The sequence below is a fragment of the Astatotilapia calliptera genome, chromosome 12 (assembly GCF_964374335.1).
Source record: "Astatotilapia calliptera chromosome 12, fAstCal68.1, whole genome shotgun sequence".
In the NCBI taxonomy this organism is placed as follows: Eukaryota; Metazoa; Chordata; class Actinopteri; order Cichliformes; family Cichlidae; genus Astatotilapia; species Astatotilapia calliptera.
In genome coordinates, this window is record NC_137433.1 from 33,606,000 (window position 1) to 33,623,006 (window position 17,007).

Genomic DNA, 17,007 nt, shown 5'->3' on the forward strand with positions numbered 1-17,007 from the left:
ACTAATTTTCCTACCACTCCTGTACACTCTTGGTGTACAATAATGTGCCATCAAGATACAAGGTTTTGCCCCCCTGGCCAAAAAAAAAGCTACAATATTATTTTTGAGACTTTACTGTTGAACATTTATTTTAACAAAGCATCATGTGCCAGTATACCAACCAATGTAACCAGATACTGTATTCAAAATTGGTCACAGTACCCAGGAACACCATAAAAAAAACCTTTTATCTAAATGTGAATAAAACAGTAATTTTTCAGTATTCATGAACAGTCTCTGTTAAACAAACTTGATAAAATAAAACATAAAAAAAAGAAAACAAAAACTGAGAACCATAATGGAAAGATATTCTCACATCTGATATACAAATGGACAGAAAGACTAAAGAACAATAAGTCAGCTGAAGGATGTGAAATGATGCAGGTTTGAGTATTAACATCATATCAAATCTACAGCTGTTGGTAATGTGGAGTACTCTGCTGTCCCGCTGATTTTCTGGGCCTTTTCCTGCTTTTTGGTGAATCTTGGAAACAGTCACTTTGTCTTTGCAGGGTTGTGATCCTGTTTCTGACGTAGTCCTTCACCCCTTTCCACGTGCGGTTTCTCAGCGCTCTTGGCTCAGCATCAAGACACCTGATGCAGTCGTCTTTCTGAGGCACCTTGTGGCCTTGAATGAAACTCATCATGTGTCTTTCTACAGCGTGGACCTCTGCCTCCTCCCACGTGTGTTTAGTTTTAAGGTGGAAACCTATGAGGATGAAAAAAACCCCCATAACAATATATTATTTTTTCATGGTTATTTCTTTTTATGATTTTGTCAGGGGCCATCTGTAGATGCTTCTATCATGCAACTGAATGTATTATTTGCTGTATTTGTGCCCACCTTGTTTTTATAGATAATACCAGATTACTGTTTCATTCGGATGCTAATGACTGCTTGTTGAGAAAGTGCATCCATCATGCCCAACAAAGAAGTGGGCACACCTATTCCGTTTATTTTTAGATGTTAAATATAAATGACTACTTTACTTTTTATGAAATATATAATATTGAACTGGAAGGGCTATAAGTAAAATGCTCCACACACAGACTTTGTTCCATTTTGGATACTATTTGTTTATTTTCCATGAGCTCTTTTCACCTAAAATGCTGCACGTAGGACCGTCATGTCTAGATTGTGTTAATATACTGTGCTGCTAGAGGCTGGTGGGTTTACTTGTGAAATAGTTTGAATCTTATTTGACAAAATATGTGATTATTTCATTCATCGTGGTAAAAAGCTAACATTCCAAAAATTGGCAAAGATGAACGAGGCAGATGAAGAAAGATGTAAGGTGTCCTGAACCTTCAGCAACACATAAAAGGTGGTTGGCCTACTAATTTGACTCTTGTATTTTTATTAATTTATTATAAGTTTGTGTGACGGTCCCATTATTGTGATGAAGGCAATCTAAACCAAAGGCAAAGAGAAATGAATAGACAGGAAGTATATTAAAGGTGACCATTATTACCTTTCTCACTGGATTTGACAGATCTGCTCGTTTTGCTGGAGCTTGTTGTTTCTTCATCTTCTTGTTGATGATAAAACATTTCTGTTCCACCACCTGCATAGGAGTCATTGTGATCCCATGAACTGGCTTGTTCTCCACCTGCAGACTGTCTCACTGTATTGAAGACAAAAAATATATACGTATAAGGAAAATTATTACTTTATTACTTTTTACTGGGAATCTTAATGGGGAGAGTAGGGGGAGAGATAAGTCAATTAAGAGGGAATGTTGAAGAAAACAACATCATATCAAATCTACAGCGGTTAGTAATATGCAGTACTCTGCTGTGGCTCTGCTGATTTTCTGGGCCTTTTCCTGCTTTTCGGTGAATCCAGGGAGAAGCCGCTTTGTCTTTGTAGGGTTGTGATCCTGTTTCTGACGTAGTCCTTTACACCTTTCCACGTGCGGTTTCTCAGCACTCTTGGCTCAGCATCAAGACACTTTATGCAGTCGTCTTTCTGAGGCACCTTGTGGCCTTGAATGAAACTCATCATGTGTCTTTCTACAGCATGGACCTCTGCCTCCTCCCACGTGTGTTTAGTTTTATGAAGGGAACCTGTCATGAAGAAAAGAAAAAAAATCAATGATCCTGACATTAAAATTCATCTTGGGCAGAGAGTATAGGAATATTTTTCTGAGAACTTCCTTGTGATCTGTGTGCAAGACCAGAACCAATAAATACCACTGATAAAAAGCAGGTATCCCTAAAACCTGGGCTAAAATGCTAGCCACGCAATGACAGAGTAAGAACCATGGAGGTCTACATTCTACTAATGTACGTAAAATACGTAAAATACTGTAAGTAAAATTAAGTCTGACAGTCTGGTAATGAAAACATCTCAGGAAGTAGCTAGCATGACATGATATTACCTAAAAATACCGTGTCAGTCTTAAATACTACCATTATTACCATGTCCACCTGATTTGACAGATTTGGGACGTGTAGTCTTGCTGGAGCTTCTTGTTTCTCCATGTGCTTTTTGATGATTAAAAGGTGCCTCTCCACTGTCTGCAGTAGAGCCTTCATCGTGATCCTGTGAGTCAGCTTGTCGTCCACTCGAAGGCTGTCTTGCTATAAATAAATAAGTAATTAAGTAATTAAGTCTATGTTCTCCTTAGAAATCCCAGCACATATACACAGACATGCAAATACAATATTTACAACAACTATGATTCTAATCTGTACCCTAAAACAGCATTTAAGGGTACAGCATAAAACTGTGAGTATTCAAAAAATCAGCTGGATTATTTGAAACAACACCACGATGAAAACTGCTGTGCTCATAAAAAGAACAGACTGGTATTGTTAAAGTGGTGGGCAATTATTAGCTTTTGTTGGCCATTCTAATAGAGGAAGACACTCATGACTTTGTGAAAGAGACAGATACAAAAAAAAAGCTGAACAGAGAGATCGAAGAGTGAGAGAAGGAGGTAAAGAATAGCAAAGAATAAGGAAAAAGGGTTGCTGAAGACATTTACAAAAAACCAAAAAAACAGGTTTGGCCTTCAGCAACATATCACATCTATAGCTGTAGGTAATGTGCAGTACTTTGCTGTGGTTCTGCTTCTCTGGGCCTTTTGCAGCTGGTCGGAGAATCCTGCGAAGAGTCATTTTGTCTTTTCAGAGTTGTGATCCTGTTTCGGACGTAGTTCTTTAGACCTTTCCATGTGCGGTTCCTCAGTGCTTTTGCCTCAGCTTCAAGACACTTGACGCAGTCGTCCTTCTGGGGCACTTTGTGCTCCTGAATGAAGCGCATCATGTGTGTTTCTACAGCACGAACCTCAGCATCCCCCCATACGTGTTTGGGTGTACATTTAGAGCCTAACAGAATAAAAAAAAAAAAGAGAACTCACATTAATCCTGAGAAGAGGAAATGACTGGAGTTTCTGTTCTAGAAACAGAACCAAGTTAAACTCTCTGACAATTACTGGGGTAACAGACTGAAATCAACCTGCTTGGTGGCAGGTTTTCTTCCACAGATTCTCTCTGAATCTCACCCTCTCCTGCTACGCCTCCACCATCACTCAGTTCTCACTTATTTATTGATACAGTCGATGTCAAATCTCATATTGGAGCAATTTGCCCACATTTTCATATTTACAAACGTGCTTAGATATTAAGCAGTAAATGCATAGAAAGAATCAACAGTACTGAGCTGGCCAATCAGAAGAGTTGTGGGCTGCACTGACCCAGACTACAGTTACATTTCAAGGGAGGTGGACATCAGGTTACGGTGTAGGGTTTCAGAAAGGTTTGCAATTCCCTGTAAGACAATCTTTTTCTGAATGCATTTCACGTTAAAATCTTTCTAGTGACCTCCAACATATTTCAGCCATGTGTTGAAACATGTTTGCACATTTAAATATAGTAGTAAAATGATTCTAATTAACATTTTGAACCTGAGAACTTGTTTTCCACTGAAAATGTAAAACCTCCAAACATAAACTGTGTTTTGTGCATTTTCACTTTCTTTCTTTTTTTTTTTTTTGCCAAATGCATTTTCACTTTCGCTTGTTGTAATCTGGATTTTTTCTGTGTCAAGTTACTGTTGCACTGTAACGGAAATTCCCTGTGGACGAGTCTACACAGTCACAAAACACAAAGCACACGGACGTCTGCACAGACCCTTTTAACTTATCATGAATATTAAGTCACTTGGACACGAGCGGACTCACGGATGCAGAGAGCATAATCGAGGACAGAATCATCTGACAGATGATGACAGTGAGAATGTTTTTTAGGTTCAGGTTTATCAACAGCAAAAAAGCCAACGAGCGCACCTCTTTTGGAACATTTTGAACACAACAGCTTAACAAATCTTTTGCTTCTTTTACTGTTTCATGACCTGCTATTTTTTTAATGACTTAGCTGCCATTTATTATTTTTTTCTGTCCTGTTTTTTTTTTTGGCTAAAAATGAAAAAGAAACAAGAGAAAGTCTGTTAAAGTTCACCATGATTACCTCTGATAGATTTGTTGGCACTTTTTCCTCCATGTTTTTGTTGATTAAGAGATGCTGGTCTGCCTTCACTTTGATCCCACGAGTCAGCTGGATTAAAGACAAAAAGATGTTTTCTCTCAGCAATCCCCGCACGTATACACACATTTCTTCAAATAAATTGCAGGATTTACACACACTTGTTTTTTTTAACTTAACTGAGTGACTCCAGCTTTATAACTTCACTCAGCATGTTGCCTTCTGCAAACAATCACAACTGAGTAGCTCATGGCGTACGTTTTTTTTAACCAGTTAAAAATATCCAACTTTCTTACTTTTTTCTTATATTTCTAGCTAGTGATGGGAGTCAGGAATCAGTGCCAATTAGTCTAAAGTAGTGTAGGCCTACTTTTTATAAGCCTTATTACCTTCAGAATCCATTTCAATATCATCCAGTGTGGAGTCATTGCACTGCCGCAGGATCTGGATTTTGTTATTAGGCCCAAAAATTTGGTTGGCTTCATTTTCATCCAGGTTCATCAGTTGTAGCATTTTTGCAAAATGCTTGCGGACATTTTTTGATGTCAGACCTTCAGAGTTTTGAGCTCCACATTCTTTGATAAATCCTTGAAGACAATCTGTCCCCCTGTAGTTAGACAGAGCATTTGGTCGGGCAAAGACGAAGGGATTCTTACTGGTGATCCCACATGCCTCACGAGAATCCACTAGAAGCTCCAGAGCCGACTCAAATGAGGGCTTCAGTAAAACAGGGACTTTTCTCCCACAGTCCCCACGTACGTCAACTCTGGTGAAGAACCTACACATGGTTTTTTCCAACTCTGTGACAGACAGGTCCAAGTCATCAGGCGGATCTGACTTTGTTCGTGACATGAATTCCGTCAGCTGAATCGTTGCAACCTCTCGAGGCTTTCTCTTGTTGAAGAGGATTATCCGGGAAAGCATGACTCTGGCCAGAGCGACAAAATTTTCTGTAGAAAGACTGTCTCGTAGATTCTTCTCAGCTGTAGTATGAACCTTCTCCAAGTGGAAATGCAAGCGCTTCATATCTTGAACAAGTGGTATCTGCTTTGCTCGTTTTGATTTAATTTCTCTGAGACTTCTTAATGCGGCCGAAGAAACAAGCTTAGTCCACTTCTTTTGGTATACAGAGAGGAAGTTTTTAGCAGCCTCTGCCTGTTTTGTATCACCAGACTTTACCGCATTATCCTTAACAATAGTGCAGGTCTTCTGCAGGCTGTGGCCAAGCTTGATTGCAACGGAAGGAGCGGCGTAAATTTTGGTTTCTGAATCATAGCCTGCCAGGACGTTCACTGCAGACACCACACGCTGGAAGTTTGAAGGGTGAAAGAAGTCCTCCAGCTTCTTCATTGGGGTCGTTTTTTGAGCCTCAAGCACAAGTCTTGCTATCTGACGAAGGTTTTGTCTTATATATGGGTGCTTTTTCGCATCACGGCCATAATGATTGTACATGTATTCCCCGAACTGCAAGAGAATCCTGTCATCCATGACAGCTCGCGTCACATCATCGTATATCATTTCATTCAGAATGCTCCTAGCGACATCACTTATGCCACGGTCTTCACAGTCCACAGTTGCCAGCACACACATTGATGCAATGCGCTTTTTTCCAATACCTGAATCCTTTTCAATCTTGCTTTTCGCTGGGCACGTCCTCATGTGTTTGAACAGGTTTCTCTTCACAAAAAGACCATGACAGTGAAGACAAGGAAGAAAGTCACGGGCCTGTCCAAGCACTTTCGGTCTTTGTCGTACGACAAGAGTTCCCTCTCCTGTTTTCAAAACATTTTTATTATGTGCAAAGTTTCCTTCATTTGTTAATTTTTTCCATATATTTTGTCTTTCTTTGGAGTGTTTGGGATACTGAAATGCAGCTGCAACCTCTGGTTTGTCACTGTGAATTGACTCAAAATGCCGTGACAGTTTTAATACAGCCTTGGAGCAAAACAAGCAGTAATTCTTCTTGTCATAAAATCGAGCTTTTGAATTTGGTCGTTTTACAGCTGGCAACACTGGCGTTTGTGACGCTTCTGCCTGACTAATCATAGGTTTCCTCTTTACAGGAGTGACTCCTTTATCCTTTCCAGAAGAATTTTCTGATTTTGAGTTTTGCTCTTCTTGGTGCGGTTCTTCACTCACGGGGGACTCTGGATCGCTATGACTGGATTCATCTGAAGAACCTTCTTTGAACTCTTCATCACTCCCTGGTGAGTAATCCTGATCATCGTCGTCCCCTGACATGTCTGAAACAACTTCCTTTTTCTGAAAGAAATAAAATAAATCTTTTTTTCCTTGACTTAAGATTAAACAAAAACAACAACAACAACAACAAACAAAGATAAACAAATTAAAAACCTCTAACATTTTTCCCTTCAAAAAAGTCCTTTTCGGTTCCCCAAAACACGGGGTTATGGTCACTTTTTATTATTAATGATAATTTACAATTTATAATGTAATACAATAATAAAATCCAACATGCTGTAATCAGCATGCAAAATTTAATATCATAAACAAAGTTAAAAATGCAGGTAAATACCAGCGATTCTGCAGGTGACTCTGGCGTATCACAAGCATCATTTTCCTCGTCATAGTATGAAGGTGAAGAACCATTTGCTGAATTACGTGACTGTAATAGAAATAATTAAAAGGTGATATGATGTGATAACAACCTTGACAATCACACAGCATATGAAAAGCCCAAAGAACGTGCAAGCAATAATTTATTGTGCAGTTACCTTTGAATTTGCAGCAGTCTGTTCACACTGAGGTGGCTCATCATCTGACGACTGCCCATCGCTGCTGTTTTCTGATGGCAATGCTTTCAGCTTAACAGGAGGAAAGTGAAGTAAGCAGGGAGCAACGGTGTAGAATTTTCTTTAATAATTTTAAAGTATTAATACTAGATAACAACCCAGCAAACATTTTGACTTTGAGAAAACATCAGCTTCATCATTACACTTTCTAGCAAGAAAGAAAATTAAACACCACGTCTTTCAGTCTGGAAGACGTCGACATTATGGGCAGGGGGAACTAACTTAAGTTCATATTGCAACATATGAGACAAAATTGATGTATGTTAACACAAATAGCAATAACAGACTCTCGTAATTCTACTTATTGCACATGGAGAAAACATGTTCCCATCTGTTCACGACTACTTAGTTAACAAATTAATCGGTATGTCCACCACTTCACAGTTCTGTTTTTGTTGTTGTACTGCGCACAATTTTGACCAGAGATGTGCTATCAGGGTTTCAACTATGTTTGTTGGGAACTATTTAAAAGCATCAATTACCTTATTTATTTAAAAAAATGCCATAACACACTTACAAGTTTATCCATCTCTGCCAGTTGTTTAAGCAGCTCAGCGCGCTGCTGTAAAACATCTGAACGCCGCTTTTCACTGCTGGCCTGAAAGCAGACATAATAAAACCTTTACAGGACAAAATATAATAGTTATAGTAGTAATCATCTAAAATCTCCAAGGCTCTTTAACATGATGTCGGTTAAAAGGGAAGATTTTGCCTTTATTGCAGTGCTACAGTTAAAAGGGACTTAAAATGTAAACCTCTGTAAAAGCAAAAAGGTGTGGAAAAATGCAAATATCTTCAAATCATCCATCAAACAACATTTGCTGTTATTTTCCTCACCGTAGTAGATCTATTTGTGTTTTTGTTTTGAACAGCTTCTTTTGGGACGGGGTCATTCACAGCTCCTGAAGAGAAGACAGTAAAGTTAAAAACAAACACACAAAGTGTTAAACAGTTCTGCAAACACTTGTTTAGACAGGTGAAACAAGGTCAACTTTTTAGTTTACATTTTAAGTATAACAATCCACAACAGACAAATTAGATCAGTCTAATGTAACTAAATTTAAATTTTGGTTACATTTTTAAAGACTGTGTGAGGAAGAGCTAAAAGACTTTAAAAACATTTACACTTCCAAAAAAAAGAAAAACAAAAAAGAAACAAAAAAAAAACAAGTAAAACAAGTGCTTTCCTTAAATATCAGATATTCAAGAATTTAATTTGTTAGTTTTGTCATACAGTGTTGTTCTCTTGTCCTGTGATAGTAAGAATAGGATTCAACACCCCTCAAAACCCTAACACTTAATCAACTATTTGCATTTATGTAAGCCGCTTAACTAATGCACCAACTAAAATACTAAACACTGCTTTGGACAGAGTTTAAATCCAACCTTGCATGCGTACCTACATTAATATGATATGAAAAAATACATTATAACATGCATGTAATACAGCTACAGCTTACCTCTGCAATGTGATGAAGGTAACCACTCACGCTGCTCCTGAGAGGTGGATGAGGTATAGCTTTGAGTGTTTCCTGCACCATGAGCGGACTCCACATTTTCTCCGTCAAAAGCAGCTTGATGTTGTCTGCATGACGGCAGGCGGGGGGGTAGACCTTGAATCCCACTTGACAAACCCTGACTGGATATTGGATTTTGAAATGTTTTGAAGGCATTGTGGGATGAGAGAACAGATAAATCCTGGGCCCCACAAAGCTGAAGTCCTTGGTTTGACTGTTGAAGAGCTGGTGGGGTAACATTTTTTCCTTGGTTCGCTGATACCATGATCGGTGAAAGGTTAGAGCTTTGCTGATTAAAAGAAATACCTTGAGAGAGATTTGGGATATCTGTGGCAAACAGCGAGCTGGATGATGGAATGCTGCCAATATGAGAGGTTTTATACATGTCAGCATGAGGGTTGTTTCTGGAAGATACAGTGTTCAAATTGTTAGTACAACTCTGATGAGATGCCTGCATGTGGTCATAGGAGGTGGGGAGAAGGCTGACGAGCGGGTTCTGAGATGAAGCTGCTGACCAGCCATTCTGGGCCATCCAAGACGGACAGGGAATGTGGCTCTTATTTGCTGTCGGGTTATCCATCACTCTCCATCACCATCAAAGTTCACTGCTTGAAAGTCTCCTTTACTTCCTTGAGTAGAGGTCCTAACAGAAATAGAACATTATAATACCAGAATTTCATTACTTTTCTGTGGTGTGTTTTTAATTTTTAATTCAGGTTTTCAAAGCTGAAAACGGGCAGAAGACAATAGAAAAATCATAAAATAATGAATCAATACCAAAACATTTTGGAAAACGCATACGTAAGAACATGCAAGAAGGGAAAATGTAGTAACTGAAATCAGCCTTTCGCTTTACGAAAAACAGGTCAGCTTAGCACCAAAATGTGTTTTAGCTGAGTGGGTCACCGACCCTTGAAGCTGCACCGCACCAAATAACATATCAGTCTCTAAATGATATTTTTAAAAAAGGAATACTTACTGGGCATTGATGTTTACAGCGAGAAATGGACAGTTGCGTTTAAACTGCTGCAAATACGGTCGAAACGAGAAAAACGTAACTAGCTTAACAATGTGCTATCAAGTCAGTTTTTTTAACTAGCTGTTAGCGCGCTCAGGACCAAAAACCATAAAAAATATCCGTGAAACTGATACTAGTTCTAAAATTAGTGATATGAAATAAACAGAGTGTGCAAAAAAATCAATTTAATTTCCCGCAAACCGCTTTAGAAATCAGGAAAAACCATACCTGCGGCCATAACCGGAAGTAATGGTCGTTGTTTACATCACAGCATCACTGAGAAAGTAAAACTTCCGTCTATTTTTTCCAAAATAAGATACAGTTCTACAATTATGAAATAAATTGGACCTTCACTTAAAAAATTTTTAATGAGCCAAAGGTGGAAGAAATTGTATTTATTTAAAAATAATTCCTGCCACGCTGTAAAAGCTCAATAACGAGCAAACAAAGGTCATTTTTTAAATTAATGTTACTGCATCCTTCCTTGCGATGTCACATTCATCAGCCGTAAGTGGCGTTAAATCTGTTGGAAGAGAAGCAAGAGATACCCAGACTGGTTCTTTCTCATTATGTAGCCATGACAGCATCTGATATGTGCTGTTCCAACTTATCAACCTAAGATCAGTTTGTTGGCTGACCATTTCCCCATAGACAGCCCCCTACTGGTGATAAATCTCATCAAAATACATTCAGTACATTTCAAGAACAGAAAGATTCCTTTTGCTTACAGTTATTGTCATTGTCATTAACATATATTTTTAAAAAAAACAAAAACAAAAATATATCTAATTTCTCAAGTATTTCGGGTAAAAGCAATCAAAGCAACGAATCATTTCTTTTGTGGGATGAAAGAAAATATAATCAGTCACGGACTATTTTCAATATAAAAAAAGTCACAAATGTAACCCATCTCCATACAGTCATCTTAAAATGTATTTAATGCAGTCCATGTAGTGTATAAACATACAGTTAAGTACACTTGTCATGAGTGCATACAGTACACAGAAGCATGATACACTGACTATACTACAAAATCTTTCTCACTATGGGGGAAATATCAGTCTGACAGACTTTTATGCTTCCAGGCTCTCCAATATGCAAATATGGAAAGAGTTTCTCAGTGAAAGTGTCTTTGTAGGTGTATATGTGAGCCATGCCATCAACATCATAGAAGGACACCTCTCCTCTGTCATAGTCCAGCTGGATTCTTATCCTTTGGAGTCTCTTCTTCACTGTCATAGCTTGACCAAAACCATTACAGCATTTTCCACTGCCATATAGCAAACACCAGACTCCAAATTCAGGTGAAGCAGAATGCTCTCCCTTCCCGTTAGATGAATCTTTAGTCAAATCAATATTCCAGCGAGTATGGTCTCCCACCACCACATCCCAGCTGTGTTTCCCTGAGCTAAAAACCTCAGAGCCAAAAACATTAAAATACTGAGTGTTTCTCTCTGGATTGTTGAGAAGCTGCTGCTTTGTGTCTCCAAATCTCACACTGGTCAGAACATCAGACAGACAGAGAACTGGGTTTGCAGTGTTTGGGTCCAGAATGACAGGACTGAAGTGGACCTTCTCCTTCATCTTCTCCCACACTCTGAAGGACAGGTTGCCCAGGTGTTTGGCCACATCCATCAGTGCTCCTGAGACCAGCTGTGGATCTGACACTGAGCTCTGGGCTCTGGCTCTGCTCTGAGTGTCTTTATAACTGCTGAGGAATGGCACGCTGTGTTTCTGCAGCTCTTCTTCAACAGCAGAGATGCTGTCTGACAGAGAGGAGATCTGCTCCTCAATCATCTTCATCTCTCTGCTGATAGTCCTCCCCTTCTGCTCCTCTTCCTCCCTCAGAGCTGCCAGTCTGGACTCCTCTTCCTCTTTCAGGAACTGCTGGAGCTTGTTGAACTCTGCTCTGATCTGCCTCTCTGTGGACAACAGCTGCTTCTTGGAGTGTTGAATCACTTCATTGTATGTTTCCTCCACTTGTTTGTATTTGTTCCTCTTGTCCTGCAGAGACTTTAAGTCAGATTTCAGCTGCTCCTTCAGGTCACTGACTGCTTCTTCTACAGGAACCACTTTGTGACTCTGGTGGAGAGAAAACTCACACACAGGACACACAGCTCTCTGCTCGTCCACACAGAACAGTTCAGGCTCTTCCTCATGTTTACTGCACACCACTGTTAATTTCTTCTCTCTCTTTTCTGTCTCAGATGATCCAGATTTCTGTCTCCCAGCAAAGGAATCAGCAAGTTCTTTCAGTGTAAAGTTGACAATAGGATAATCCTTTGAAGATTTTCCTTTACAAATGGGACACTTTTTGTTTGTAGTTTGTTCCCAGAATTTCTGCAGGCAGCTTGAACAGAAGCTGTGGCTGCAGCTCAGAGACACAGGATCTCTGAAAGTCTCTGAACACACATGGCAGCTCAGGAAATTTTCCAAAAGTCTGACTTTCTCAGCCATTTGATCTTAAAGTATTATTAACTCACCAAATTAGTGTCTCTTGAACTTTCTGATTAAAATCCTCCAAACGTGTTTTTTTCAGCAGAGATCTGACTCCCTGTAATGGCGTCTCAGCTCAGTTCAAAAGTGTCGGAATTTACTTCCATTTTCATGAATCACGATCACGTGTTAAACTGAAACACGCACATAACACTTGTGTCCATCAGAGGGCGCTGTCTGTGTCATTCAGATAGTTTTCAGTTTATGCTCCTTAAAACGACACCAAAGTGAAAAATGTAGAAAATCTTGACTTCTCCTTTTAAAAAAAACGAAACCTAAATAGAACATAAAAATGACACAAAGAAGGTGAAGCTGTGGTGTTTCAGAAGTTCATCACAGGGTTTAGATTGTCAACCTGCCAGACCTCTGCTCTCACACTCAAAACAAAGAAAAATTCTTGACCCTCATGAATATGAAGCAATAATTCTGAGTAAAATGCAGCTGAAATACATGAAGTCAAAAGTTTATTTTTTCAAATAATACATCATTAAAATATGCTTGTTAAAAACTAAATGTATACCAGTGAAGTTAATTTCCTTTGACCAGATTCAATCAAAGATGACTGTATTACTGTAAACTGACTACATCCTGTAAGTAGTTCGAGTTCAGGGACACAGGATCTCTGAATGTCTCTGAACACGTTACAGTTCAGGAAAGTTTCTACACTCATCAAATGTCACATCTTTACAGCTTGTACCTTACAGTCCTTCAAGAAAGCAAATTTCTTTTAGAGAATTCACCAAACATAATATCTGCTTTTACTACCTGGGCTGTGGCCTCAAACCTGCATAAGAGTTTAGACCTTTAGACTCCAACTTTCAAGTTTGTCATGAACTGAAATGTGATGAGCTGATCAGTGTTAGAGATGTCACCGAAATAATAATGAAAAATAAAGAGAAAAATCACAGCGAACAGACCAGAAATGCTAATAATCAAAAAATAAATCTGATATAAACTGTTGATATGACATAATATGACACTGAACTGTGACAACACAGAAGAATTTACAGTCACATGTCACAAATCAGATTCTGGTCAAAGTCATGTTTTAAGGTACTACTGCCTCGAAGTTGTCAATCACGTCCACTTTCTTGAAAAATAATTAAAAAGACAAAAAACAACAACAACATTGTAGAGCTCTTATAAATGCATTAAATGAAGCCAATGAAAGAAAAAATACAAAGAGTGAAGTGTTCAATAAATCAATACATAATATGACACAATAAGGATCTTATGTCTAAACTGAGTACAGGGATTGTGGTGTAAGGTGTAGATTTTCTGTATCTTTGTGTCAGTGAAGCTGAAACAGTTGTTGAAGGAAGTGTTTACATGCAGGTCCAGTAGGAGATGCAGAGGATGGTCTGGGTCCATTATCCACAGCAGCAGTTATCAGGATGGAGGGATCCAATCAGGTTGTATAAACCGAATTAATGAAATATTCATTTTTTTAAAATTCCTATTAAAAATTCTCTTTTTGCACTACTCCCTGTGCAAAAAAGACAAAAAAACAAACAAAAAAACAATAACATATGATTACTGTTTTTAAGTTTTTTAAGATAAATACAGTTAAAGGAAGTGAAAATGTGGGACAAACATTAACCCATAAAGAAAAGGCAGAGGGTTTGGATTAAACATGAAACAAGACACAGCTGGGCAAAAGTTTAGTAGAAAGAAATTGGTTCTCCACAAAGTTCAGTTCAGTAGTGCTGAGCTAATGCTATACTGTGATCAATGCAATGACAAAGTATGTGTGAGAAACCACAGTATCAATATTAGGTTGCACAGTAGATGCACAGAGTCACACATAAGGCCAATGACAATATTTTAGGTGGGTCGAGTATCCAAAAATTGTACTCAAGCAAGAGTAACATTACTTTACAATATTGTTACTCAAGTAAAATTGAAAGTAGTCGTCCAAAAATTAATCAAGTAAGAGTAAAGTAGTTGGTGAAAAGACTAATCAAGTACTGAGTAACTGGTTGTAATGTCTGATTTATTTTTCACCTTAAAAAAATGCTATCATACATACATACAAAAAAATAAAATAAATAAAAATACAAATTTTAGTGTTTTCAAATAGAATATAAAAACATTAACAAAATAAGGCACAAGAAATTGAATTTCCAGATTTCAGTTTTTCCCAACATAAAGCTTTTTAACCAATAACTACAATAAATAATATAAATATATGAACAGTGCAAACCATTTCCAGTGACAAGATGTGCTGTATACATTATATTCACTTTTACTCCAAATGGCACAGCATCCTCAGAAAAAAAAAACATTAGAACGAGGCAACTTCAACATATGTACATACAAGGTAGCTCACTTTACCACAACGACCACCCCCACCCTCCCCAATCCAGACCCTACGACCACCACCACCCTCTCCAATCCGGACTCAACGACCTCCACCACACCTCTCACCCCCCTTTCCTCCTCCCTGAAACTCAGAATACACACTGAGGATGTGAGCCGACTATTCCAGAAACAGAAGCCCAGGAAAGCCCCCGGACCAGACGGTGTCTCACCCTCCTGCCTCAAAACCTGTGCTGAACAGCTGGCTCCCATCTTTACTCGCATCTTCAACAGATCCCTGGAACTGTATGAAGTTCCCTCCTGCTTCAAACGCTCCACCATCATCCCTGTTCCCAAGAAACCCACCATCAAAGGACTGAATGACTACAGACCTGTCGCCTTGACGTCTGTGGTCATGAAATCCTTCGAACGACTGGTGTTAGCCCATCTGAAAGACATTACAGGCCACCAGCTGGACCCTCTGCAGTTTGCCTACCGGGCAAACAGGTCAGTGGATGATGCAGTGAACATGGGGCTGCATTACGCCCTGCAACACCTTGACCGCCCGGGAACTTATGCCAGGGTCCTGTTTGTGGACTTTAGTTCAGCTTTTAACACCATTGTGCCTGAACTTCTTTCCTCCAAACTCTCCCAGCTCAGCGTGTCACCAGCTACCTGTCAGTGGATCACCAGCTTCCTGACAGACAGAAAGCAACAAGTGAGGCTGGGGGAGATCACCTCTGAAACCCGGTCCCTCAGTATTTGTGCCCCCCAAGGATGTGTCCTCTCACCACTACTGTTCTCCCTCTACACTAACGACTGCACCTCCAAGAACTCGGCTGTTAAACTCCTAAAGTTTGCAGATGACACCACTGTCATTGGCCTCATTCAGGATGGTGATGGGTCTGCATACCGGCAGGAAGTTGAGCGGCTGGTACTCTGGTGCAGTCAGCACAATCTGGAGCTGAACACTCTTAAGACTGTAGAGATGACAGTGGACTTCAGGAGACATCCCTCAACTCTGCTCCCCCTCACCATATCAGACAGCCCTGTGTCAACTGTGAAGATCTTCAAGTTCCTGGGTACAACCATCTCCCAGGACCTGAAGTGGGAGACCAACATCAACTCCATACTCAAAAAGACCCAGCAGAGGATGTACTTCCTGAGACAACTGGGGAAGTACAGTCTTCCACATGAGCTGCTGATCCAGTTCTACACTGCAGTCATTGAGTCTGTCCTGTGCTCCTCCATCACAGTCTGGTATGGAGCAGCCACTAAACAGGACAGTTTGCTCTCAAGGTTCTTGCTGTGAAGCTGTAACTGTTCAGCAGTGAACAGGAGTCTCACACAGTCTTTCACAAGCTCCAGATGCAGGAAGAGCTGTATTGATTTTGATTGACAACTTCTTGATGTGAGGAAAGCAATAGATCAGGGGTTGGCAACCCTGGGCACTCTAACCACAGCTGGCCCTGATGGCATGACAGGCAATGAATTAATCTGAAAACGTGCATTAAAAATAAATATCTACGGTCAGGCCAGCGGTGCACATCGCAAATTAGCTCGAGTAGACATGTTAGTTGTGCCGCTTCTTAATGACAGTATCTTAGCTAACAACCCCAACTACATGATTCAACTTGCAATTGGCTAAAAATCACTTCGCCTACCGGTGAGAGATGTTACTAGCTGGCAGTTTTTCAAGCAATGTTGAAACGTCCACACTCCAACACTTCAAATGGTAAAAATGGTAAAATGACCTGTATTTGTATAGCGCTTTACTAGTCCCTAAGGACCCCAAAGCGCTTTACACATCCAGTCATCCACCCATTCACACACATATTCACACACTGGTGATGGCAGCTACATTGTAGCCACAGCCACCCTGGGGTGCACTGACAGGCGCTTCATGCTTCAGGTGCTGCCCACTCAGCGCAGCATCAACACCACGGAAATACACGGATACATCCGAAGACTCAAGACAGAAATCACTGTGCATGTTCAGGACTTTCGGGTGTATGGACCAATGCTTTCTTTTCTGATCAAGTCAGAAAGCTTTAATGAGCAGCTGGATTTGTCTCTCTTTAACTGGCTGGACACAGAAGACATCGAAATGCAGCTGATTGAACTGAAAAGCTCGACTACCTGACAAGTCTTAAGAACATTGCATTATTGACAGTATTTGGCTCTACATATTTGCGTGAGGAGATTTTCTCTCACACGAAGAGTGTTCTCAGCGCCTCCCATAGCAGTAGGAATGCTAGACACTCAGGAACCTGTGTCTCTGAGTGGGAGACCAGAGATCACAGACCAGAGCAGTGTCTCCTTTACACGCGCTGTGACA

The 17,007-nt window shown here is 39.8% G+C and overlaps 2 protein-coding genes across 4 annotated transcripts; both read right to left on the reverse strand.

The window, feature by feature from the left end:
- Positions 1–100: 100 nt before the first annotated feature.
- Positions 101–10,218, reverse strand: LOC113033311 (uncharacterized). Of its 3 annotated transcripts, none has more exons than XM_026186987.2 (13): positions 10,104–10,218; positions 8,801–9,500; positions 8,178–8,242; positions 7,858–7,938; positions 7,263–7,352; positions 7,064–7,153; positions 4,917–6,789; positions 4,513–4,599; positions 3,100–3,372; positions 2,461–2,622; positions 1,831–2,106; positions 1,512–1,664; positions 101–748 (listed from the first exon to the last, which is right to left on the reverse strand). In XM_026186987.2, exons 2-13 carry the CDS (start codon positions 9,435–9,437, stop codon positions 450–452), a joined length of 4,086 nt encoding a protein of 1,361 aa, XP_026042772.2. In that variant the 5' UTR covers positions 9,438–9,500; positions 10,104–10,218; the 3' UTR covers positions 101–449. The 3 variants fall into 3 exon arrangements, with proteins under 3 accessions (XP_026042772.2, XP_080165565.1, XP_026042773.2); XM_080309439.1 differs by having other exon boundaries at positions 2,470–2,622; positions 9,837–10,140; XM_026186988.2 differs by having other exon boundaries at positions 9,837–10,140.
- A 625-nt stretch (positions 10,219–10,843) lies between these two features.
- Positions 10,844–12,477, reverse strand: LOC113033360 (nuclear factor 7, ovary-like). The gene has a single exon (XM_080309440.1). It carries the CDS (start codon positions 12,330–12,332, stop codon positions 10,902–10,904), a length of 1,431 nt encoding a protein of 476 aa, XP_080165566.1. The 5' UTR covers positions 12,333–12,477; the 3' UTR covers positions 10,844–10,901.
- Positions 12,478–17,007: the final 4,530 nt, after the last annotated feature.